This window comes from Antechinus flavipes, chromosome 4, assembly GCF_016432865.1.
Source record: "Antechinus flavipes isolate AdamAnt ecotype Samford, QLD, Australia chromosome 4, AdamAnt_v2, whole genome shotgun sequence".
NCBI classification, from domain to species: Eukaryota; Metazoa; Chordata; class Mammalia; order Dasyuromorphia; family Dasyuridae; genus Antechinus; species Antechinus flavipes.
The window spans coordinates 237,749,930-237,774,920 of NC_067401.1; the positions used below are offsets into that span (position 1 = coordinate 237,749,930).

The 24,991-nt window shown below is 34.0% G+C and overlaps 1 protein-coding gene across 1 annotated transcript in view; it reads right to left on the minus strand.

Annotated features, from left to right (window-relative positions):
- The window catches only part of COL9A1 (collagen type IX alpha 1 chain), a 126,357-nt gene extending 104,897 nt beyond the window's left edge, over window positions 1–21,460 (minus strand). Inside the window, exons 1-5 of the mRNA XM_051996710.1 lie at window positions 21,447–21,460; window positions 21,029–21,102; window positions 19,315–19,392; window positions 19,049–19,181; window positions 9,209–9,605 (exon numbers count right to left, since the gene is read on the minus strand). Of these exons, the coding sequence (XP_051852670.1) occupies window positions 9,209–9,605; window positions 19,049–19,181; window positions 19,315–19,392; window positions 21,029–21,102; window positions 21,447–21,460 (696 nt within the window). The remainder of the gene's footprint in view (window positions 1–9,208; window positions 9,606–19,048; window positions 19,182–19,314; window positions 19,393–21,028; window positions 21,103–21,446) is intronic.
- Window positions 21,461–24,991: the final 3,531 nt, after the last annotated feature.

Sequence of the window (24,991 nt, forward strand, 5' to 3'; positions counted from 1 at the left end):
TCTACATATTTCTATATTCCCAGCAGCAAAACCCACATCAAAATTTACAAAACAAACCTATTACCTTCCTTTTGAAAACAGATTTACTTTTAGGAAATTGGTAGGAAAGCATCATTAAAACATAATTAGTATGATTAATATTTTAATGTATGCTAAAATGAAATTTTGTATATGTATAATTTTACATACATGTCTACCTGTCTGTGCATGGAAAGGAAGATGTTTTCTTACAGATATTTGAAAAATATTCATTTTCCATTATGTGATTTAGAAAAGGTTCTATTTTTCCCCAATTCATTTCAAAATTACAAATCCATCTACCTATAAAACCAATTTAGCATTATGTATTATATATAAGCCCCCCCAAAAAAGTTTTGAATTAATAAGGGAAAAATTTCAGAGGAAGTAGCACCCACTCTTCCTTAGAGGAAGACAAAGCCAGGGAGAAAATTGTTTGAATTTTAAAGCAGTATATCCTTCATTCCTCTCCAGAAATTATTTCTGACTTTTGGTCTTTCTTTACCCCACTAGGTCACGAGGTCACATAACAATAATAATAAAGGAATTTACTGTGCTAAAAATGTATGCTAAACAACTTTATCCAGACCCTTAAATCCTTTTTGTCATCTTTTATGCATTCCCTAACTCACTTTCCACAGTGACTCTTCTAGACATTTTCTTCTTCCTTCAAGTCCCTAAATTGAACCCCATCATCCCCAGATGACCTTAGAATCTACTGCACTAAAACAGTTATGTGCTATGAGCTTCCAGTTTTACTTTCATTCCAACCTCAAAAAAATACCTGTTTCTGAACCAGCCTTCTTAGATTCTTATTGTTTTAGATAAGAAAATACTCTTATTCATCTCTAAAATTAACCCTCTAACCTGATCATATGATCCTATTCCTTCTGAACACCCAAGCTCCAACACTAACAATCTCATTTTATTTCTCCTTTCCCTATCCTTAGCAACTATACATTGGTTCTTTCCTATACTTATTCAGATGTAATATAGCCCTTCCCTCTCTAAAAATTTTTTTCACTTGATCTTACCTCTACCACCTGCCTTTCTGTGGCTTTTGTTGTCAGAATAATCTAGTTAAAATCCATTTAATCAACATTTAAGTACAAGTACATAAAGTACACAAAGTATAAATAAATACATAGTACAAGGCATAGAATACACAAAAATGAAAAAATATATAGTTCCTCTCCTTATGAGTTTTATAATTTAGTAGGATGAGGAAAACTAACACACATAACCAGGATACAAGGAAGACAGTGAAAAAGGAAAAGGAGATAAATACTATAAGAAATCTGAGGATCATAAGATCATAGATTTAGATCTGGAAAGACTCAGAAACCAACTAATCTAGTGGAAGGTTGGACCATGATCTGGCAATTCAGAAAAAAAATTCACAGAGGAGGTAGCACCCTTTCTTCCTTGAAGGAAGACAAGATCAAGGGAAAAGCTGCTTGAATTTTAAAGCATTGTATCATTCATTCCTCTCCAAGAACTACTTTTTTTCAGGACTTTCTTTACCAGGCCACAGAAACTTTCTCACTCTGAGTTCACTCTACTTCTAGATTTCTTAGTCTAGACCTTTAATCCACACCTGTGGCTCCTTCTTGTGATTGCCTAGCTCTTTCCCAAACTTCCAGTTAAAAAGAAAAATGGCTAGGGAAACAATGTCTTCATTTCTTTCTACTCTTGATTCTCTCAACTTTCTCTTCCTTTCTCTCCCTGACCCAGCCTTTCTACCTCCTCTCCAGAGTTCCTATCTCACTTTTTAATTTCCTTTTATATATTGTCTTTCCTCCATTATTATGTAAGTTCCTTGAGGGCAGGAAATGTCTTTCTGCTTGTATTTATATTCAAAGTCTTTAGTCCAATAATCCTCACTGAATCTATCAATAAGAGATATTACAGGTTCCTCAGGGAAGGATTCATAGAAAGAATGTTCCAGACATGGAGATTATTTTGTTAAATAGATAAGTAATGTAATAACTACTAGTCTAATTTGGATGGAACACCGAATGTATAAAGAGAAAATGGATGAACTAAGGCAGGAAAGGTAGATTAAATTGTGAAGAAGCTTAAATGTCAGGCTAAGAAATTTGCATCTGATCCTAAAAGCAAAAAGAAAGCACTGACAGTTTTTGAAAAGGAAAATAACATGATCAAAGCTATGTATTAGAAAGGTTATTTATTACTTGTGTGAAGAATGGACTAAAGATGCTTCGACTAATTGTAACTTAAAAGGATTCATGGTGCATACTTCATTCCTCTCAAAAGAGAAATAATAAACAATAGATGCAAAAAATAAGATATACTTTGTCAGATGCTGTCAATATGTTGCTTTATTTTCTTCAGCTCTATGTTTTATAAGAAAGAGGTTTTCAAGGGGTAGGGGTATGAAGAGAGATAATTGAAAGTTACATGAATGAATAAGCAGAACTAGGAGAGCTGTTATCAGCAACATTGTGCAATAATCAACTGTGAACTACTTAGTTCTTCTCAGCAACACAATGAGCCAAGACAATTCTACAGGATTCAAAATAGAAAATGCTATCCACATCAAGAAAAAGAAATGATGGAATCTGAATGCAAACTGAAGCATAGTATTTTCACTTTATTTTTTTCCATTTTTTTTAAGTCTGCTTCTCCTTTTTGTAATTATTATGGAAATGTTTTATATAATTGCACCTATATCAAATTGCTTATCATCTTTGAAAGGGGTAATGAGAGAAAGAGAAAATTTGGAACTCAAAATTGTTTTTAACAAAAAGAAAATAAAAAAAACCATTAAAATTTAATGAAAATGAATGTTTAAATTTACATGTAATTGGAAGAAATAAAAGGTATCCATGTAAAAAAAAAGTTTTAAAAGGAGTTTTTGTTGTTGTTTAGAGGAAAGCTAGTGTTACACAGTGGATATAACACTGGTCTTAGTATCAGAAAGTATTAGAAAGGCCCTGGTTCAAATCTTGTTTCTGAGATACAGATATAAATAAATGTGTATATATACAACACACACACACACACACACACACACACACACACACACACACACATACACACGATTATGAGACCCTGAGTAAGTCACTTAATTTAACTTCTTTGTGCTCTTATTTTGCAGAGAAGGTATCAATCTGGATTGAGAAAAGGAATTTCTTCACCAGTAGTTCCCTATGCCAATAAAATCACAGATTGAGGTCTCCAAAAAATAAATTTTTAACATTTAAGAGAATATATTGGAAAAAAGACTATAAGCAGGGAGAACAATTAGAAAGCTGCTTCAATAATTCAGGGAAGAAGTATCAAAAGGCTAAAGTCTGATGATGTCAATGTAATTGGACAGGACAAAATGGATCTGAGAGATGTTGATAAGGAATAATGAGAATTTTGCCTGCTGTCTCCATTTCTGTCCTCTCCTTAATCCCCAGCAATAGCGTGCTATTTGTTCACTGAACAAACATGAAATAAAAATTCATTAAGGGTATGTGCTCTTTGGCTTTTATTTTATTTAATTTTATTTCTCTGGGACCTAACAGTGTGGAGAAGAAAGCAAATCCTTTACAAACTTTTCTTGAATGGGATTGAACTTTTATTAAGCCCTGTGTGCAGAGCTAACATTCTACTGAAACTACTTTCTTGAAAATCACCAATGACCTCTTTGTTATTAAATCCAATAATTTTTTCTCTTTACTCATTCTTCTGGATATCTCTCATGCATTTGAAACTGTCAAATAACGGATCATTGAAACTCTCTATTCCCTTCATTATATTTTTCTGGTTCTCTTCAGTGTTATTTCTCTGATATTTTTGCTGGCATCTTTTTCTCCTCTTACTCACTTAATTATGAGAATTTCCAAAGGCTTAACATGTGGTCTTTTGTTCTTTTTTTCTAACACTTCCTTCCTTGGACAACACATCCATTTTCAACTACTACCTCTCTGCCAATGCCTCTCAAATATATAATTCCAATCTATTTTTTCTCCTAAAATTTCCTCTTATTTTTCTAACAACATCTTAGATGATTCTATTTGGTTATTTCAATGCTACTTCAAGCTCAATATCTCTAAAACCAACTCTAAGCTGATTTTCATTTCCCCATGAAACCAACTTCCCTATTTTGTCAGTGGAAAATCATTGTCTCAGATACAGAAATGTAAAAACTTGAAGTCATTGATAACATCCCTCTAAATTATTTTTCTTATCCAATCAATTTCTACATCATTGATTTTTTCACCAAAAAATTTCTCATATCCAATCCTTCGTTATTTCCATTATTGTCATCAAAGCTCAGGCTTCATGTCATTTCAAGATGCAACCATTGTATTGCCCTCCCACTGATCTTTTCCACTCCACAGTCTCACTATCCTTTCTATATTGTGCACTTCTTATTTTATTTACAATTTAGATACAGATTCTGGCTCTACACTTACAAGTTGTGCAATACTAAACAAATCACGAAGCTCTCTCAGTCTCTGTTTCCTTATTTCTAAAGAAAGACAATTTCACTAACTGTGACACAAATATGATGCAAAAGTCAAATTATTTGAGAAGCAGCATAGAACTAGATTTAGAGTCAGGAGGACCTGGATTAAATTCTCACATAAGACACTTATAGTTATGAGTTCCAGCTAATAATATCTCTATGCTTCAGTTTTATCATCTACAAATGGGAGGAGAGCTGGATTCTGACTTCTAAGGTCCTCCTTCATTTAAATCCAATTCACTTGCATGTCATGGCATCACTTCCCTTGTGTCATTGTCCTCTTCAAGAACAAAGGACAAAAAACAACCTCTGTAAGTAGTAGTAGAGAGGGAGAGGGAGAGAAAGAGGGAAACGGAGGGAGAGGGAAAGAGAGAAAAAGAAAGAGAGAGAAACAGTCAAAGACAGAGACAGAGACAGAGAGACAGAGAAAGAGAGAGGAAGGGAAGGAGGGAAAGATGCCCAATATTATTCTATTTCCAGCTTGAAGTCTAAACTTGGTTTTTAAGGCTTTCTATAATATGGCTTTATTCCGCCTAATGTAATTTCCTTTTATTTTTTTAACACATACTCTCTGTTTTTCAAGCCAATCCTCTGACACACCATTCTTATTCCTACTTCTTTTCCACACTCATGTTTTTCCCCTTACTTGGAGTCCTTCACTTCTTTCCCTACTACCAACCCCTTCAATCTCCAGTTCTAATTCTCCTTTTTCCATGAAGTCATCTCCAATTTCTCCTGCTGCTTTTACTGAACACCAAATTATCTAAAGTCCAGTAACATTTTAGAATTTTCTATATAGTGTAGGACAGTAAGGTAGCATGGCAGATAGAATGCCAGCCCTGGAATCAGAAAGACCTGAATTCAAATATAACTTCAGATACTTATTAGCAGTGTGATCCTGGCAAGTCACTTAATCCTGTGTGCCTCAATTCCTTATCTGTAAAAACAAACTGGGGGCAGCTAGGTGGCACAGTGGATAGGGCACTAAGCCTAAAATCAGGAGGTCCTGAGTTCAAATTTGACCTCAGACACTTAATACTTCCAAGCCGTGTGACCCTGGGCAAGTCACTTAACCCCAATTAACTTGGGGAGGGGGTAGGGAGGGGGAGGGAGAACTGGACATGGGGATGGCAAGCCACTGCTTATCTCTGTCAGTAAAATGCCAAATGAGATCATGAACAGTTAGAAATGACCAAAACAACTTCACAAGAATAAAACCATAGAGGATAATCCAACCCTACTGCCTATCTCTGCTCACTGAAATCCAATCCATTCTTCAAGGTTTAATTCAGACGTTTTGTTTCCTTCTCATTTCCCCGTCAATGGAGTCACTATTTCTTATTTCATCATGTGACACTTTGCTTCTACTTCTGTTATATAATTAACAACTTCTTATCTATGTAATATTAGTACACATTTTACCATCCCTAAGAGAGTATAAGATCTGTGAGGACAGAAGTTCTTATTTATTTCTTTCTCACAACATCAAGCAAAGTTCATCGCATGTAATATGCATTACATATAATATATATTATGTAATAGGTAAATATATATATTATATATAATGTCCTTTCAATAATGTCAACATCACTTCAAACTCAATATTTTTAAAACCTAGCATATCATTTCCCAATAAAAACCAGTTCTCCCTTCCAATTTTCCCATTTCTTCAGTAGCACCACCATTATTTCATACACCAAAACATGAAAACTTGTCATCATTTATGACTTTTCCATCTAACTAATTTCCCAAAGTCAGTCAACTTCCATGCCTTATTGACATTTCCTCCAAAAAGTCTCATATATTATGCTTCTTTTCCATCTCCACTGTCACCATAATAACTCAGGTATCCCATTATCCCATGGACTAAACATCAACAGCTACCCTCTAGTTGGCCTACCTCACTCCTTATTGATGAAGTTACATTAATAACTTGATTTTTGAATAAATTATGTCTTGTTTTGTTTCCTGATTGCTTTATATGCATTGCTCTTATCTCTCCATCTACTTTGGAAATTCTTTGATTGATTCATTCATTCAATAAGCATTTATTAAGCACATACTCTATACTAGACACGCTAAGTGCCAGAGAGTAGGGATTATATCTTTCAAATTCTTATGTATTCTTACAGTGCCTAATACTTACTGAGTATATAGTAACTTATCAACAAATATTTCTTAACTGACTGACTGAAATCCATCAGGCTCAAAAGATCACATACTGTGCAATGGCACAGATTGAACTTTATGACTGTGAGAGCATGCATTTGACTCTGTTGTACAATAGCCAGTCTGGAAAACCTGTGGCGGGGATTCTTGCCAGCAGGAACAGCAAGGTGCCACAGGGCTGACTGCCATCAGATTTCTAACCTCTCTATTTGAGGTGTAATAATTCATTAGTTGAAGAAACGCTTTCTCAAGTGTCTACAAGCCAGAGCAGAAATGTGGCAGCTACAAATTGCTTCCTGTCCATCACAGAACATAGATATTTCACACTATCCTTCACACTCATCATAATTCTTTTTAGGAAAAAAAGCTATTTGAACAGTTCCATTACTGTAGCTCCAGCTAACTTATTTTCTTTTTTGAGGTTCAGAAAAGGCATTTAAGAATCTCTATATCACACCAATTGATTCCAGGAGTATGAGTTTTGTATTTTGGCATTCCACTTAAAATACAAATGCAGATGGGCATAAATGATCAATTTATTAATTCGCAAATCCTAGCTTTAAAAAAAAACTCCTGTTTTTAAAAAGAATTCTTAAATATCTTCTAAAAAGATTGATGCTGGTTAAGTCTAAGTTCATTAGGGATTAAAATGGTGACATTGCATGGTCATCTGGGTAGAACCTATTTAGTAATTATTATTTTGTATATTTTATGAATATAGATCTTTTGTGTCAAATATTGTTTTTAAAAATACTTTTGTTACCTTTGAATCCTAATAGTCTAGATTTATGGTTGGAAAGGATATTCTGGTCTTATGGATAAGCAAATTGTTGATTTGCCCAATTCATGCAAGATCTAATTTTTCAAAATCTTAAGTATTGTATCTTTTCTGCCTGGTCTGAAATTATAGGATTCTAAAACATTGTCTCTAATTATTGTTTTCCTGAGTCTTTCCCATATGGCGAAGTGATTCTTTTTAAAAGACCTAGTATTTGCCCTATTCAAGATCTACTTGATTTAACTAAATAGTGAATTGAGCCAGAGACACAATATCATGTCCTGCAAGTTGAGGAATTCATCCACCAGCTATGCCACATCCAGAAGTGAACTTGGTTGGAAGAATATTTTATTGAAACTTGATCTCCCACGGAATCAAAGTGGGGGAATGACCAGTGTGTCTCTAACTTCTAATTCTTTCTATTCGATTCAAACTTTGATTCTTTCTATTTTTGTTTAGTAAAAAGTTGTTTAGTAAATCAATGATTCTTAAAGTGTGGTGTAGAAAATGTTGCAGATCTCTAAAATCTTTTCAGAGGTTCTACAAATTCAAATTTTGTTTTTATTTCTAATTGTAAATATCTATAAATATAACCCACATAAACTAATATTCTTTGGATATATCTCAATGATTTTAATGGCATAAAAATACTGAGAACAAAAGTTTGAGAACCACTAAAGTAAATATCCATTTGTAAAAGTGTCTCTAAAAAAGTATACATTTAGTATCTCCCCAACCATATTGTAGATCCTTCTTGACCAAGTTCTATTTCTTCACTTTCTTTTGGATTTGAATTCAAGTCTTCTTGGTTCCAAGACTGGCACTCTATTCACTGCACCACCTGGCTACCTTGTATTATATGTGTACAAATTATAAAATGTTTCTGGAATTTTGATAAGTTGACATTCTGTGAGGGCAGCAGAAATTGGAGAAGACTTAATAGAAAAAGAATTAAAGTTGGAGGTCAATGGTCCACATCATCTTGTTATGTCTAAGGTAAGCTTTCAATAAACTTATAAAAATTAGATGATGTTAGAGCTATAAGAAACTTTAGCATTCAACCAATCCAATCTTTTGAGAGGACCTAAGCCCCATAACTCTGCAACCTAGAACTTTGCATCATCATTTTCTCTCTAATATTTTTTACCTGCCATCTGCCCCATATTTCTACCTCTTCTTAAGACAAACACAATCAAATCATCACTATCATAGACTTTTGAAAGGATGTTCTAATGGTCTGATCCATTGTTTAACTCACCATCTTTGGAACTTTCAAGACAAAAACCCTCTCCCATGGCCACTGTTTCCTGTTATGTGTTGCTACTCCATTAGATTATAAACTTCTGAAGCAAAAAGCTTTTTATATTCATATTCATATTATCAAAGATTAGACCCATGCTTGGATAAAGTTTCATTTATTTTATTCATCGATTTTGCAGACGAGTAAAAGACATCTGAGAGATTTGCTCAGGATATATGAGAGATGTAATCCCAACTTTTCTGACTTTTAGTTCAAAACTTTTTTCACCATGCTTTCCTGGTCAATGAATGCATGCACTTATGCATACATGAAAGAAAGAATAAATGAATAAGTAAGAAAATATTGCTGTGCTTATGAAAATTGAAAGAAAATTGTTAATTAACTAAATTAATAACTAATGCAACACATACAAAACTACATATTTGCCTAGAATATTTGGAGAATATTTTTGTTAAACTAATTTTTTTAAGATTCTCAAATATATAATTTTTGTACTCACCGGAACAGAAACCTGAGGATTGTCTATGAGTTTTCCTAGAACAGCAAAACCATCCACATCAATCTTGCCCCTTGGCTTTATGGGTAAGGATTCAATCCTTTTGCAGTCAATAAAGAGGGTGACACTTGTCCTTTCCACACCAATCATAACTTTATGCCATTGGGAATCAAACAAAATAGGAGTATTTGAAAAAGCTGCAGTTTGAAGACTACCATCCACTCCTTTATAGGAAAATGCAAGGGATTGAGTTTGGCCATTAATCTTCATGCCAACTTGCTCTTTCCCCATGGAATTCTGTATCTGCCAGATGCTCCAGTTCTTTTTCAGAGTGTTTCCAGTCATCCGAAAAGTTGTTAAAAAGGAATATTCTTCAGGTAGTCCATTAGGATACAAATGTCTGGGTAGAACCAAAAAAAAGTAAATATAAATCTTATTTTGAGTTCCATAATTCCTTTTTAGGGTTTTAGCAATTCCCCAGATTCCAAGCTTACAGAAAGACTGTGGTTTGAGAATCTTAACTTTCACTATTTTGCCTTTCATAACCTTCAATAAAGGCCTTCCCAGAGACCCAAACATGCTTCTATTTTAATTCTCAGTTTTAGAGAACATGTAAAAGCCATCACTGTATTAGCCAAAGACAGTGAGGTGTTCTCAGCTCTCACAAATCCCAACAATGTCATCATTTATTCTAGCCAAAGAGCTACTATTATTCAATCTCTGAACCAGGACCAGACTTTGGGCCCAACTAATGAGAGATAATTCAGAATTCAAATCATCTTCACTAGTTTAAGAAGTTGGCGCATTAGAAAAAATTACCAAAATTTTAATAGATGGATACATATTAAAGAATTTTAAAGTACTAGTAATTTCAAAGTAATTATGCATTATTTTCAGATTTACTTGGACATATATAAATATACACATATACATGTGAGTCAGTACATATACACATATATTTATATATGTATATATACCATTATCCCTTAAAATATGCTGAAATACATTATTAAAGATCTATTTTATGAATTTCTGAATTTCTAAACATTTTCTGCATTATCTACTGGCCTTCACATGTCATCTGGTGCTTCTGCAAAATTTCTCCCCAGAAATTCCTATTTAATTTCTTATGACCACCCACAATTTATGAAAACAATCATGGGGAGAGTTGCAATGTGCATACAATCTTCATATCACCATGTCCTCAGCTTTGTTATATATTCACTTGTGGAGCAGAACAATTTATGAAACATTGATCCCTTGCAAATTCCTCCCTTCACTTTGGACTTTGTTCTGCAAAAGAATATTTACTCTGCTTCCAACTCTCTTGGAATTGTGCTTTGTTCTTCTCAGAATAGATAAATTTCCAGTGTATGAGCCAGCAAAGGGATTCAAGTAGTAAACTGTCTATTCTTATAAGTAATGAATGTGAGAGGCAAGTGTGAATCAGCATTCATCCTATATTTGCCCTCAATTGCCTCTCATTTTCTCCCTCTTTATATGTCCTCATTATTACCCATATACTTACTCTCTTCAGCTTCCCTTGAATTGGCAAAGAATCCCCAAACCACTTTAATCTTAGAGGAAAACACATAGTGACCTGTATCTATACCAACTTCCTGGTAATTCTCTTACTAAAATAAAGTCACTAAAATAGAACTTTTTAAACAATGAAATTCCAAATTTCTTACTAATCTGTCAACAATGACAGGCAGAAAATGAAATGGGCTTCTAGGGGTAGTCAATTGCCTCTCGTTAAAAGTCTTTAAACAAAGCTTGAATGACAGATATGTGGTGGAAGAGGGCAATTCGTGTTCTGATTTGACTTGGGCTGAAAATGGTCTCTAAAATCTCCTTCAATTTAGATACTCTGTGATTCCATGAAATGGTATTACTATCACTCTTCCTCTAAGAAACTGTCTTTGCTTCTCTAAGAATTAAAGAAAGATGAAGAAACAAGAAATCTTCAATGAAACTAGATTGCAATTAATTCTGTTATTGTCCACTATATAACTGAGGGATAAGCTATTGCCCTTTAGCAAATCTCAAAGATCAGTGATCGTCGCTGAGTTTTGAATTTGGTCCAGAATTCAGAAACTCAAATAATCTCCCCTTGCCTTTCTCATTACCCTCCCCTATCTCTAATGATCAATTTTTGAAGTGAAAGCATCAGGGATAAAGAGGAGGGAACTATGTCAGAAAATATACATTTGATTTGTTATAGTAATATTTCAATTATTCAAATATAGTAAGAATACATTATAATGAATTAGGACTTATCAACTCAGGATATCAACTCATCTATTGTGGAAACAGAAAACATTTATTCTAAAAATCTTCATGAATTTTTGTCAACTTCCTAGTTTCATAGGATGTCACTTAAGTTATCAAAATGATTCAGCCTTCTTCTGACATTTTTGAATCACAGGATGTAAGAAGAGACCTTAAAGAACATAGTCAAACCATGTTTTACAAATGAGGAAACTGTAGCTAAGAGGGGTAAAAAGTTAGTTTAGAATTCGAATCTCCTCATTCCACCACACTATGATGACTTCTTACTTATATGTAGTCATGTAGCTTACATGTAGCCACCCCTGGAGAACAGAACATTGAGGAAAGCATTTCCCTTTCCTATCAGTTCACTAAAAGATCATGTTAAAAAACATAATTCTAAAGGAACATACAAGGAAGTGTAGGATAGAGGCTAACATAGAAAGGACACCTCTAGAATTAAAAAAGGCTTCAGAGACCATTTAGTCTAATTTCTTATTTTAGAGAAAAGGAAACTGATGCTCTGGGGAATTTCAATGATCTGTTCAAAGCCATAAAAATAGTAAGTCAGAAGCAAAATTTGAACCCAGACCAAGAGAATTAAAAACAAAGGATAGAGACTTTTTAGCTAATTTGCCAGAGTGATTTAGTTTTTTCATACCTTTGTTTTCATAATAGTTCAGCTAAGTAGGACAACAACCTCCACTAAGTCCTGATGTTTTGTAGAATTGATTTAGTAAATAATAGAATACTTGACCTTCTTCTGTTGGTCTATTGTGGCTCTACCCTGGTTTCTCTTGAAGCAATTATTTTCTATAATACTATTGGATTCATGTTCTTAATGTTGCATTCATATTTTTATCCATTTATGCTTAGGAACTAATTACTGATGTCTACTACTATTATTCTTATTGTTGCATACTTTTCGATTCCACTTAAGCACTCATTGAGTTCTTATTCTCTGTTTTACATCATTTATCCTGTACATTTTGATTTTAAATATTTGTTTATTTAAAATTAAATACAAAATAATAAAAGAAAATAGAAAAAGGGAAAAAATGTTATGTACCCAGCAGAACGTCAGGAAAAATTCAAAATATGTAATAATACATTTCCATTTCAAGAAAGCATATAAAATAATAAAATAAATTATGTACATAGCTGTCCATCTTTTCTCTGCTTCCTTTTAGGTTATTCTTTTGTTCTCTGCTATGTACATTTTTCTTTATTCTTTTTTTCCTTTCATCCTTCTTCTTCCCCCAAGCAGGCTACAGTTAAGCATAGATATAGATATAGATACATATATTTACACTCATATATATATATACATATATATATATATATACACACACATATCTATACCTGCATGGATACATATATACATGCATACATGCACATATATATACATGTGCATTTATACTACATAAATATGCATCTAAAACAATATTAATTTGGCTTAAATATAACATAGACTTCTCTCTTGATTGAATCTTTAAGTTTGACTTTGTATAATATCAATGATTGTTAGCCCTACTTTTTTTCTAATAAATTCTACTCCTGATCTTTATTATAATATTTCTGTATATCTCTTATTTCCCATCCCTGCTAACTTTTCTATTTTAGTTTTACTCCTAAACTTGCCTTGCTATTACTTAAACATCCTCCTATCCATGGATCCCTCTCTTATCTTTTTCCCTCACCCTTTCCCTCCCTCTTTATCTATTCCTGTTAATTCACAAACCTTGTCCCACTATTGCACTAGGTTGCAATATCTCTTCTATATCCCACCTTATCTTATTCCCTACCCCCAATTTTTTTATAGATTTTGGAGGATGCTATACCATATACTATATACATATACTTCCTGAGATATATATATATATAAAAAATTATAGCTCCCTATTTAACTCATTCCCATAAGTAGGTTTTTAGAACTTCATTCATATAGAGTAATTACTATTTTTACTTTTTCCTTAACAATTTTGCTTTTTAGAATTAGATTATACTCAGCACTGCCTCATTCTTTTTTTTTGAACTACCCAATTACTCATGTCAATCTTAGATGTATAGTTTATATTTCCACATATAAATTATAAGCAGTTTATCCTTGTTATGTCCCTTGAAATTAAAAGCATTTTAATTAATTGATTCACCTTAATTAATTAATTAATTGGAAAGGGATAGGGGAGAGGACAGGGAGAAAAAATTGGAACACAAAGTTTTGTGAAGATAACAGTTAAAAACTATCTTTGCATGTATTTGGTAAAAATAAAATACCATTAAAAATTAAAATATTTGCCAAACACTTGGTAACAATAATTAGCCTTTGTGGAGCACTTAAAAGTTTTTTAATGCTTTATAAATGTTGCTTCATTGTATCCCCACAACAATCTTGGAAGGTAGGTGCTATTATTATAATACCCATTTTACAGATAAGGAAACTGAGATAGAGATTAAGTGATTTGCCAAGGGTCACACAGCTAGTAAGCGTCTAAGGCAGAACAGTTAGGTGGTAAAGTGGATAGAGTAGGATTAGTAATTCCGATCCTAAATCTTATAAATCTTTGTACATGTCACTAAAATAATCTATTTCCCTACCATTCAAATGTGAATAATATTAGTGGAAATGTTGCTATGGTAATTAGCTGAGAACGTTAAGCTGATAAATCTGTCTTCTTTCTGTGTTCTTTTAAGCAATATTACATTTGTGGTCAATGTTCAAGAAAGACTCTAAGATGTATATAAGATGTAAGATGGCAGACTTCAGTAAAAGGAGTTCTCAGGCTAGGAATGGCTCTGGAAATAAAGCCAGAAAATATTTAGGATGGGCTGCATGGAAGGGTACTTAGTTACTTCACACACACACACACACACACACACACACACACACACACACACACTCCTCCAGAAGGTCCTTTTAAGTGATTATTTAAGTGATAAAGTGATCTATCACTTGATAGAGACTTTAGAGGAGAGAGGAAAGAAAAGAGAGAGATACACGCATTCTGATACAATGGCAAGAGTATCCCTCCCAGAACCTCCATATGAGGAGGGCACTCAATCCAGTTGTCTCTTCATTTCCCACCAAGTTGCTATCTGGATTCCTGCATCATGCCCCCTCTGCTAGATCTTCCTTTCCGCTTCTTTTAGGTTTTCTTTTTCACAGGTTGTCTTCTACTATTAGAATGGAAGCACCTTGATGATAGAGAATATCTTTCTTTTTGCTCATGCTTTATTTCCCAGCACTTAGCATAGTGTCTGACACATCATTGTTTTTGTTCAGTCCTATCTGACTCTTTGTGACCCCAGGGTTTTTCTTGGCAAGGATCGTGGAGTGGTTTCCCATTTCCTTCTCCAGCTCATTTTGTAAATAAGAAAACTAAGGCAAACATGGTTAAGTGTTCTGGCTCCATGCCCAGCATTCTATCTACTGTACTACCTAGCTGCCTAGCTCATATTAAGCACTTAATAAATGATCATTGATTGATTAATTGACTGATTGACTCAGAAGATGGACATGAATTCTGAATATTCTGCTTGATATTCCTGTCATCTTGGGAGACAAATCTCTTTCTCTCATATCAATGGGCATTTGCTTTAAGAATGTGCTAGAGCTAGAGCTAACTTGAATCTGAGAGCCAATAAGTGGCAAATGCTATAACTCACCTCTTTGATTTATTGTTTTGTTGATTTTTGTACTTAAGAAATTATAAAGAAAATGTTAATAATGCAGATCAAATTTGAAAATATGTCATTGGTACACCTTGGTTTATTTGTTTTCTGGAAAGTAGGTAAATAAAAATTTACCACAAGCCTACTTCTGGCTTTATTACATGATTCTTGAGATTCTTTCCTGATCTATATCTTAGGAGGCTATAAAGTCATTGTGTTAGAAAATGGAAAATGAAGAATTATGAAAAGATTTTCAAAATCTCTCCAAATTGGCCACATTGGTCGGTTGGAAAATATTTTTCAGGAACTCAGAAAAAAAACATAAAAAACAAAGCATATGTGGGCATTAGTTAGTATGACCTATTGCTATTACCTCCCCTTTGTAAAAGTGTTCTCTTCTTTTCCACATCTAAAATTTAAATATGAGGGCTCTGCCACTATAGGACCATAAGCAATGACCTCGATCACTTTTCCTAATTTTCCAACTTCACTGTTATTAGGATGAAAGATCAAGTTAACTTATTTGGCTCACTGAATGTGTGGCAAAGGCTCTGATTTCAGCTAAGGAATAGTTTCAACCTGGACTCACTGAACAATTTCTGGCTATTGAATCATTGGGTAAGAGAAAAAAATCACTATGACCAAGCATCTTTTCCAATAATTTAACATAGCAAATGACAAAAATAAAGAAAATAAAGGGGAAAAATCTAAAAACAAATTTCATTTAAGAAAATATGATTAAATTTAAGACTCACTGTGTATATTTCATTATTTTATCTTTCTTTTTTTTTGGGGGGGGGGGGCGGGTCTTGACCTATGATTCCATTGCTATAGGACACTCCTAAGTACTCAACCATTCATGTTTCATATTGCTGTCATGTTGCTCACTTAGTCCAGAAGAGGCTTCAATTCAGGGAGCATTTATTATTAAGTACCTACATTATGCTAACCAATGTGCTTGAAAGCAAATAGTGAATTTTTACATAATAAAAATATGATCTAGGTAATAAAAAAGTTATTATAGATTTAGAGCTGGAAGGACCCTCAGGAATTTGAACCCCAGTTCTCAAGCTCACTATGCTTTTCACTGTACCATATTTAGACATAGGACCGCATATTTGGAACTGAAAGGATATTTCAAGATCATCTAGTCCAATCCTTTCATGTTATAAGGAAAAGAAGATTTAAGTAACTTTCCTATTGGCAAAATGATAGTAGGCATCACAGGAAAAATCTGAACTTGGCCCTCTTACTCTAGAATCAACATTTTTCCCCATCATTTTTAATATAAAAAGTGAGTTGGAGGGATTCTGCAATATTTATGTTGCTGATTGTATTAAATCATATAGATCATATAAATAGATAAGCATCACCAAATAATGCCTGAATAAATTTAATAGCATTCACTCTCACTGGCTTATGGGAACTTCTTATATTGCATTATTGTAAAAATACTGTCCAGATAAATAAGTAAATTTGGCAGTATTCAGAGTTTAAAAGCATTTTGTTCCATAATGATTTTTTTTTATTATATTACTACCTGCACCAAATTGCTTAGAGTGAGAACCACTGGAATTTAAGCAAAAAAAAAGTCTTTAATCCTTTACACAACTGTTGAGGATCTTAGCTATCAAAAAAAGGTGATTTCATATGAAAAAAAATTAATTCAATTGTCATGGGAAGTGAGACAAGTGAAATGCTTTCCTAGAAATAAATTAAAGATAGAAAATTATAAATAAGCCACTTAGAAATGGGCTTTCTTAGCACACAGTTTAAAGTTGGGAAGAGAAGAAGAGAAAAGTATTACAGTTACAACATATACTTGGCCCACAGTTTCTGTCCTGTACCCCCACAAGGGGTTTCTATTATCTGTATATAAGTTAAGCAAACTTAAAGTTAAAACATTTCTTTTTGCATGCTGGTTCTGCCATCTCCTTATCTATATGGATTTAAGAAAGCTACTTAACTTTCCTGGCCTTGTGTCTCCTCATCAGTAAAATGGAAATAATAGTATTCACACTACTAAGAAAATTCAAACTACTATGCCATAGGGTTGTTGTGAAGAAAGCATTTTGCAGATCATAAAGTACTATAAATACGTTAGCTCCTACATATATAAGGTTCCCTGAGTTTATTATCCAGCAGCACAGAAGCTGTCTTTGGAAGAAACCTCTTATTTTCTGTATGACCAGAGTTGTCACTTCTCAGAGTTATAGAAGTTAACTTTACCTTGGAAGCAAATTGAATAGGATACATGAGTGAGTTACCCTATCCCAGAATCCTTTACCCCATGAATCTAGAATAGGATTAAAGAGTGTTATAAGTAGAAATGTATTTTTAGAAATTGTTTTTCTTTTGTTCCTTCTGTATATTCAATGAAAATATTATGGAACATTTGTTTCTTATTACCTTTAGTGGGTTCTGTCAACAATTCTCTCCTATTCTCTTCAAATCTTGCTCCCACACCAAATCCTTTTTTGCCCCTGAATTTTTTTAACAGACTGGCAATAGGAGGGTATTTAGGTGGTTGGATTTGGGGAAAGAAAATCTGACAAAACATAGTAGCCCATAAAAACTGTTTAATGATGAATCTGAGCATTTACATTAACATATAACTGACAAAGACTGGTGAGTAGACTTATGGGCAAGGCTATCTAGGCCAGCTTTAAACTCACAGTCATTGTATACATTGATTCTTTGATCACAAAGCTGGAAAACCAATCATCATTAACAATTAGTGATAAATTAAGCAAATCATTTCATTGGGAATAAATAAAAGATAGACAAAGTCCTCAATTTTTTACCCTAAAGTAAATATTCCATATTTAAGAATAAAGATGGAGCAAAAAGAAAAATTCTACTGATGTATCTATCATGTCTTATAAATTCCATTTTCCACACATAAAATTTTCTTCTGCAAATTAGTGAATTGAAAAACATAAAAATAGAAAAAAAACAAGTACCAGAAATTTTAAATTTTCCAAAATCATTACACTGATCTTTAATTGACTAAAAAGTTTTTATCTTATCTTACAAAGTACTTTCTCCATTAAACTACCACATGAATCTAAGTTATAGATTATAGTAAAAAGATGAAAAAACCCTATACCTCAATTTAAGACTGAAATAATAGCACATCAAATGTTAGGTACTCACTAACAATTGGAAACTCATTTTATAATAATGGTGCAATCAACAACTTATAGATACATAAGAGGACATCTGTTAGAAATAATTTTAAAATTAAAAGGCCTGCTTTCAAGTAAGAAGGTCCTTATTCTAATGAAGAATTATTTTTCATTACTGTTGCTATTGTTACTACTGTTATCCTAGTTGCTTTTGTTTGCTCATAGTTACAGGACAAGTTGTAAAGGACAAAGAAAGTGCTGTGTTTCAGCACTAGACTATTTGAACAGCACCTCTGTAACCCCTTCTAGTCGCTCAGTGGCGCCTAGTTGAATGAATGCTTAATCTCCACATTCTGCACAGTGGGTTCTTTCAGTCAAAACCAGACAAATTATAGAATAATAAAGCCCAAGGGAATAAGCAAACTTCCTGTACTGCTTCTATAATAGTCTCACCGATTTTTCCCCTGGAAAGAAAAATAATGATATACATTCTGAAAATAGAGAAGAGCATACACAGATTCAACTCCAAAAGAACATTAATATAGCCATAGATTTATGGACGGATAATATGATTCTATATTTATTGCCTAAAGAAGAAAATAAATTAAAAGCAGATAGATGTCTTGCTGCCTTTGATTATAGTGGTAGCATATAGAAATAAAGAATATTATAGTGAAAGGTTACTTTTGAAATTATCTAACCCAGCTGAGAGTATGTGGTTTGGTATTGATGAGAAGCAAAACACCAAAAACAAAACAGATATAAATGTTACCTGGTTGGGATCCTGAAGTCTACATTATTTCCTAATTTATAAGCCACTTGTAATGATGTTGAGCCTGTAACTCTCTGAATAGCTCCTCTAGATGCTGCTTTATCTACTTGGAACTGAGAAATTAAGTCAAATCCTATAGGAAAGAAAGATAAGATAAGATTATTCGTCAGATTCATTTTATTTTGTTCAATCACTTTCATGAATCAGAAATGCAGAAGTCTAGAAAGCCAGTATCAATATTTCCAGTAAAATTGATATCCACTTGCCTGGTAAGTCATCCTGGCCAATCCGGACTTGTGGACAAAGGTCATTTTCAGGATTAGGAGTCAAGGAGATGGGGAACCCTATTGGAAAGAAAAATTATTGTTGTAATTCATCATCTAAAGATGAATCTGCATCATAATTAAGAACTAATAAATTCTTTACTGAAAGTTGGTTTATAACTATTGAATTTTCTAGTGGAGATTTGGACAAGAGGTTGATTTGATTGACCTCTTCTAACCAGTCCATTATTATAATTTGCTTTCAACATAATATGGAATGATTCAAATTTACAAATTCTCCATTTACTCTTATCCTGGAGGAGATTAGGGAATGAAAGGGAGTGGGCTTCTTAAATAACTTTGCTAAGTACAGAGCTTGGCATATAGAAATGCCTTAATAAATGCCTTTTCATTCATTCATTCATTTTGAAGCACAGCTATACTAATATGTACTGAATGGTGCAGTGTCAGGAGCCTGGTTGGAAACCTTCTAGTGGTTTCCTTCTAGTGGTTAAAAAGTTCATTCACTAAGTCAACAAAATTTTTAAAATTGTAAGAAAACCACCAAATGGCTCAAGGCCAATTCAAGCAACTCCTGGATGGTGAAATCTTTTGCAGCCTCACCTTCTTTTAGAATCTCCTTTTCCCAAAATGACATTAAGGAAGAGATCAAGTATACTCCAGCACCTTTATTGATTTAGAGGATTCATATATTTTAATGGATTAATTCTGGGGGACTTAAACACCTAGATCTGCTAGTCAAATATTCTCTCTCTTCAATTTGGTAATAGATGGTAATGAGATATAGAATAAAGAGGAGAGAAAGAAATTAAACTTTACTTGAAAATGACAAAGAGGAAAGTAAAATATTTTCCCAAATTGGGTGTTAATGTATAGTAAGTCTCCAACTTAGAAGCTACTAAAGGTCAGATGTAGGAGAATGATACCCATTTTTTCTTGATGAGTGAAAGGTTCTTGGACTTTTCTGAACTAGGCATTCAACTGTGGAATAGCTTCTGTAGGGGGAGCCCTGAACTCCCAGAAGACCATATTCTATCAATCCCTTTTCTGTTTTCCTCAGGTAGCCACGTGTCACCTACTGAAGAATCACAGCTACTTCAAAGTAGGTCTAAGTGAGTTATTCTCTTCACTTACTTCACTCTCTGTCTGAGCCCATCTAACTAGTGACTTTAACTTTTGGCAAAATGTGATTATAGCCAGGGTTTGAGATTTAAATTCAGTATTATTAGAAGAGAATCAACCACCTGTCACCAACTCACCCTAAAAACAGGATCATAAGGGAAGTTGTGAAGGAAACTGCTATTTCTCTCAATATTCAAATAAGAGAGGCAATTTTATAAAGTTCTTGCAACCTGGACTCAGCATCAGAAAAATCAGTCTTTGACTTCTGTCTCAAACAGTCACTAGCTGTATTCCTCATGTAATTTATCTTCCCTCAATCTCAGTTTCCTCATTTATAAAATGAGGATTAGAAAAACTAAAATACTTCCCTCACAGGAGCAACTGAGATAGTGAATGGAAAGTAAAGATAGCTTTACAAAACTTAAAAGCATTGTATAAAGTCAGCTATTACTTCCATCAGCCCATCCTTCTTCATTTACTCCCAACTAGATGAAAGATACAAATAATGTCTTGAAAATATTTTCTGCACCCAACCTAATCCCCTATTTCCTGCCAAAAGAATGAAAATACTTACTTCGATAACGCTGGACAGTTGCAGATGCCCAAGGTCCCAGAAAACAGCATATGAAGAAGATAAGTGGAATTTTCCTATAAAAGAATAGAGGGGGAGTTTGGGGCACAAGACTGAAGCAGAATTCTCTTATAGGCTGGGACTTGAAGACATATTTGGTGAAATGGGGACTGCTGCCTGGCAGAGGGAATAAGTCCAATTCTATCATGGTTTATTCATTGTTTTTTTTCAAAATTCAAAAGGATCTTTATATTTATGACTTTGCTGACTTTATCCCATTATATTAACACATACACACACAGAGAGACACACAGACACACACACACACATACACACACACACGAGCATATTATTTCATTTCTGAAATGCACCAATATTTTTCCCTAAAGTTGGATTCCCCTCTAAAGAGATTCATTCTTACCAGCCACTATCCATGTTTCTAGTTGTTTTTCTTCTGCCCACTGGCCCCCTCAGAAGGGGGCTACAGAGGGATCTGGGTGATCCTGGTACTCCTTGAATGTCACTCCAGGACTGAAAAGTCCAGGATGCTGCCTCAAATCTCCTTGCCCTTACAAGGGCTGAAAGAAAAGAAAGGGAACTAGGGGCAACTGGTGGTACTATAATCCTGAGGAAGGAAAAAGGGGTGGAGAATGGGTTTGCTCTGTGGGCCCTGGTCGAGTTAGGGGTGGGTCTTGAAAGGTAATGAGGTTATAAAGAGGGAGGAGCAAGCAAAGGAAAAGTTTCTGCAAAATGATTCAAGATGCAAGAAAAGCTGGTTCTGAGAAAGTCACCCAAAATTCACCAGGAGAGTTGCTGCAGATAATAACCACAGTGTTTGGAAGACTGAGTAAAAAAATGGTGGTAGCTTAGAATTTTGAAAAAATTGTTCAAGTAAATCACCCATCTCTTATTTCCCCTTTGATTCTGAGGTTGCCAGAAGTGTATAGATCATGCCCAAGTCCAGACTATCCCCAGATCTAATTAATATATTTGCCTCAGGAAATCAATTTGACTATAAGCTGAAGTGAACTTGGGAAGCAAGCTTTAACAGCAAAATAGAAACACGCAAATAAAGTTAAGTCAAACAAAAGTAGAATTATGCAAAATGCTATATGAGCAGATAGCTCTCACTGTCTTACCCATCCCCATAAGGTAGTTTGACTTGGTCTTAATCCTACGATTTTTGGTTTAGTCTAGGAAGGTTACAGGACTTTTAGTCCTGAGTCAATTCATCCCAGGGGAACTTCTAGAGGCCAGATGACATTAGAATATCTTCTTGTTCAGGAGTCCAATAAAATAAGTAGTGCATAAAATGCAGAGTTGGAGTTTATAAGACCTGGTTTCAGATCTTGTCTCTAAACCTGTTAATATTTCTATTTAAGATATAAAAGTCTTTCATTTATAATATGGGGAAAATAAGGAATGGAGCATCAACCTCTTAAAGTTGTTAGAATCTAAGGAGAAATGTATATGATCTGATTTGAAAACCTTAAAGTATCATTTAAATGCTAATTATTATTACTGATAGATGGAGGGGTTCTGTTTTAGCCTGCACAAAATTTGAAGGAGGTTCTCTCATCCTTTTCCTTGTAATTATAAAATAAACTAATTTATTGGATAATCAATGTTATAACAAGGAGGAAAAGAAACCCATCGACAGATATTGTCTCCTTTGCTCTTACTCTAGCTTGCATTCCACTGTATTATCAGTGTTTTATCAGCGCTTCCTCTTCAATGAACATTTAGCAAACTAAGGAGTTGATCAGATATCAGACAAACTTAGAAGGTTGAGCTAAAATGGTCATAAACTATTTGTATACTTTATATAATATGATATAAACTATACTATTTATCTTAGAGATTCCTTAGGACATTTGGCAAATGTGATTTATTGAATTGGGAAAATGAGTGACCAAAATCCCATACTGTCTGTGATCTCTAAATTGGCAGCCCATAAAAGATCATTCTAATTGGAATGAGGAGCTAGTTAAGCCTGGGATCTAGTTCAATAATTATCCCTATTTATTGAACACTCTATCACTTGTATGACTACTTTGTCCCGGCAGTTATCCATTTATCACCTACAATATTAAACTATTCTCCTAAACACAAACCCCTTTCTTATATGACCTCTCCAGTGTTCTCTACAAATTCATCCTTACCTTACCTCATTTTTCTGGCTGATCGATACTAACATCTCTTCATCTTCCTCATGCTCATCTTCATTCCAGAGTCCCTCTATTCTTGCCTCTTTCTTCTATTCATCACTGCTATTCTGCTTTCATTTGCCTCCCTACAAAATTGATCCAATGATCAGTAACTTTAATGATTCATTATCCTTCATCCATTTAATTCCATTCATTCTTGAACATCTGCTATCTCTGCTTTGGTTAACCCCACTATCCATCATCTCTGTTCATCCTCTTGAGCTGCTGATCACAGCTGGAGAAAGGCACAAAACTGTGCTGATGAATCTCTTATAAATTCATGCCATCTAATCTCAACCGAGTCCCCCCTACTAAACAGCAATTCTTTTATTCTTCTTAGCAATTTACTATAACGTTGTCCATAATAGTTTTTCAAACATTTTCTTCAAGCCTCCAGCTCTCCAGTGTCTCTCCTCATTCTGAGCAGACATTTCACTTCCTACTTTATTTTACACATAGTATGTGTGGGAAAGTGATAAATGGATTTGGAGTCAGGGGATCTGGATTGAAATCCTGGCTCAACTATCTAAGCTGTGTCATCCTAGTCAAGTCATTTAACTCTTCTGAGCCTGTTTGTTCTTTAAAATGAAGAAGTTGGAAAAGTCCCTTCCAACTTTACTTATATTAATCTATAATCTACATTTTCTCCCAACCCCAGTCGGTATATCTTAAATATTTCAATGATCTTTGATCTCATTGAGGAGAATATGCTCCCCAGTGAGGCACACCAAAGTCCATTTGGGGCTTCTTATCCTGTGTAATTTTTGTGCACGTCCTCCACAAGTCCTCCCAAGAAGATTTATGCAACATGGTAGGGGCCTTCTTCTAAATTTCTCAGCTTTATGTAAGTACCAATAGAACTCACTGTCTATCCATTTAGTATCCTACCCCTCTTTATATGACTGCCCTACTTCCTCTTCCATTCATATATTGCTTCAGTGTTTTTCGTCATGCTACTTTTACTGAACACTTTCTAACTGTAAATATACTGCAGTTTACTCTTATACAGCATTTGGGTTCGTTGGGGTCTTTTGGATCATCTGCATTTTTGATCACTCTGAAATTGTACTATTCTTTGATTCAATTATATAGTATCATAGAAAAAATATTGGTTGAACAAGTGGGATTTTTATTTCAGGCATAATTGTGAAGTTATTTAAATTATTGATAATTTCCCAAAAGCATACTAGTTCACTATCTTTTCCCTATGTAGTTCTGGAGTTAGTTTGGTCTCATTGCTATGAACAAAATACTCCATCTCTCAACCACTTTCATTTTCTCTGGTTGTCCTCCTTTCCTGGAACTACCTTGCAGCTTTCCTGGCATCCTTCAAATCCCAACTAAAATCTCACTTTCTGGAAAATCTTTTCTAATTTCTCTTAAGTGTAGTCTTACCTTTGGTTTTTTTTTCCCTTTTTATCCTGTATACAATTTGTTTGTATATTTGTTTGTTGTCTAACCCATTAGACTGTAAGCTCCTTAAAAATAAGGACTGTCTTTTGTCTCTCTTTGCAACCCCAGCACTTGGCACAGTGTCTAGCAAATAAGCACTTTATAAATGCTTATCAGCTAACTGACTGTTATTCATGACTTAATCCATCCAACTTCCTGCCATTGTCTCAACAATAAACATTCTTCAACCACTTGACTTTTCCAGTGTAGATAACTGGATTTTAAATGTGTATTATTTAGGAGGCTTTATGATGTCCCAGGACTCAATACAATCAGCACAAAGCCATCTGCAGATTGAAGTATCTAA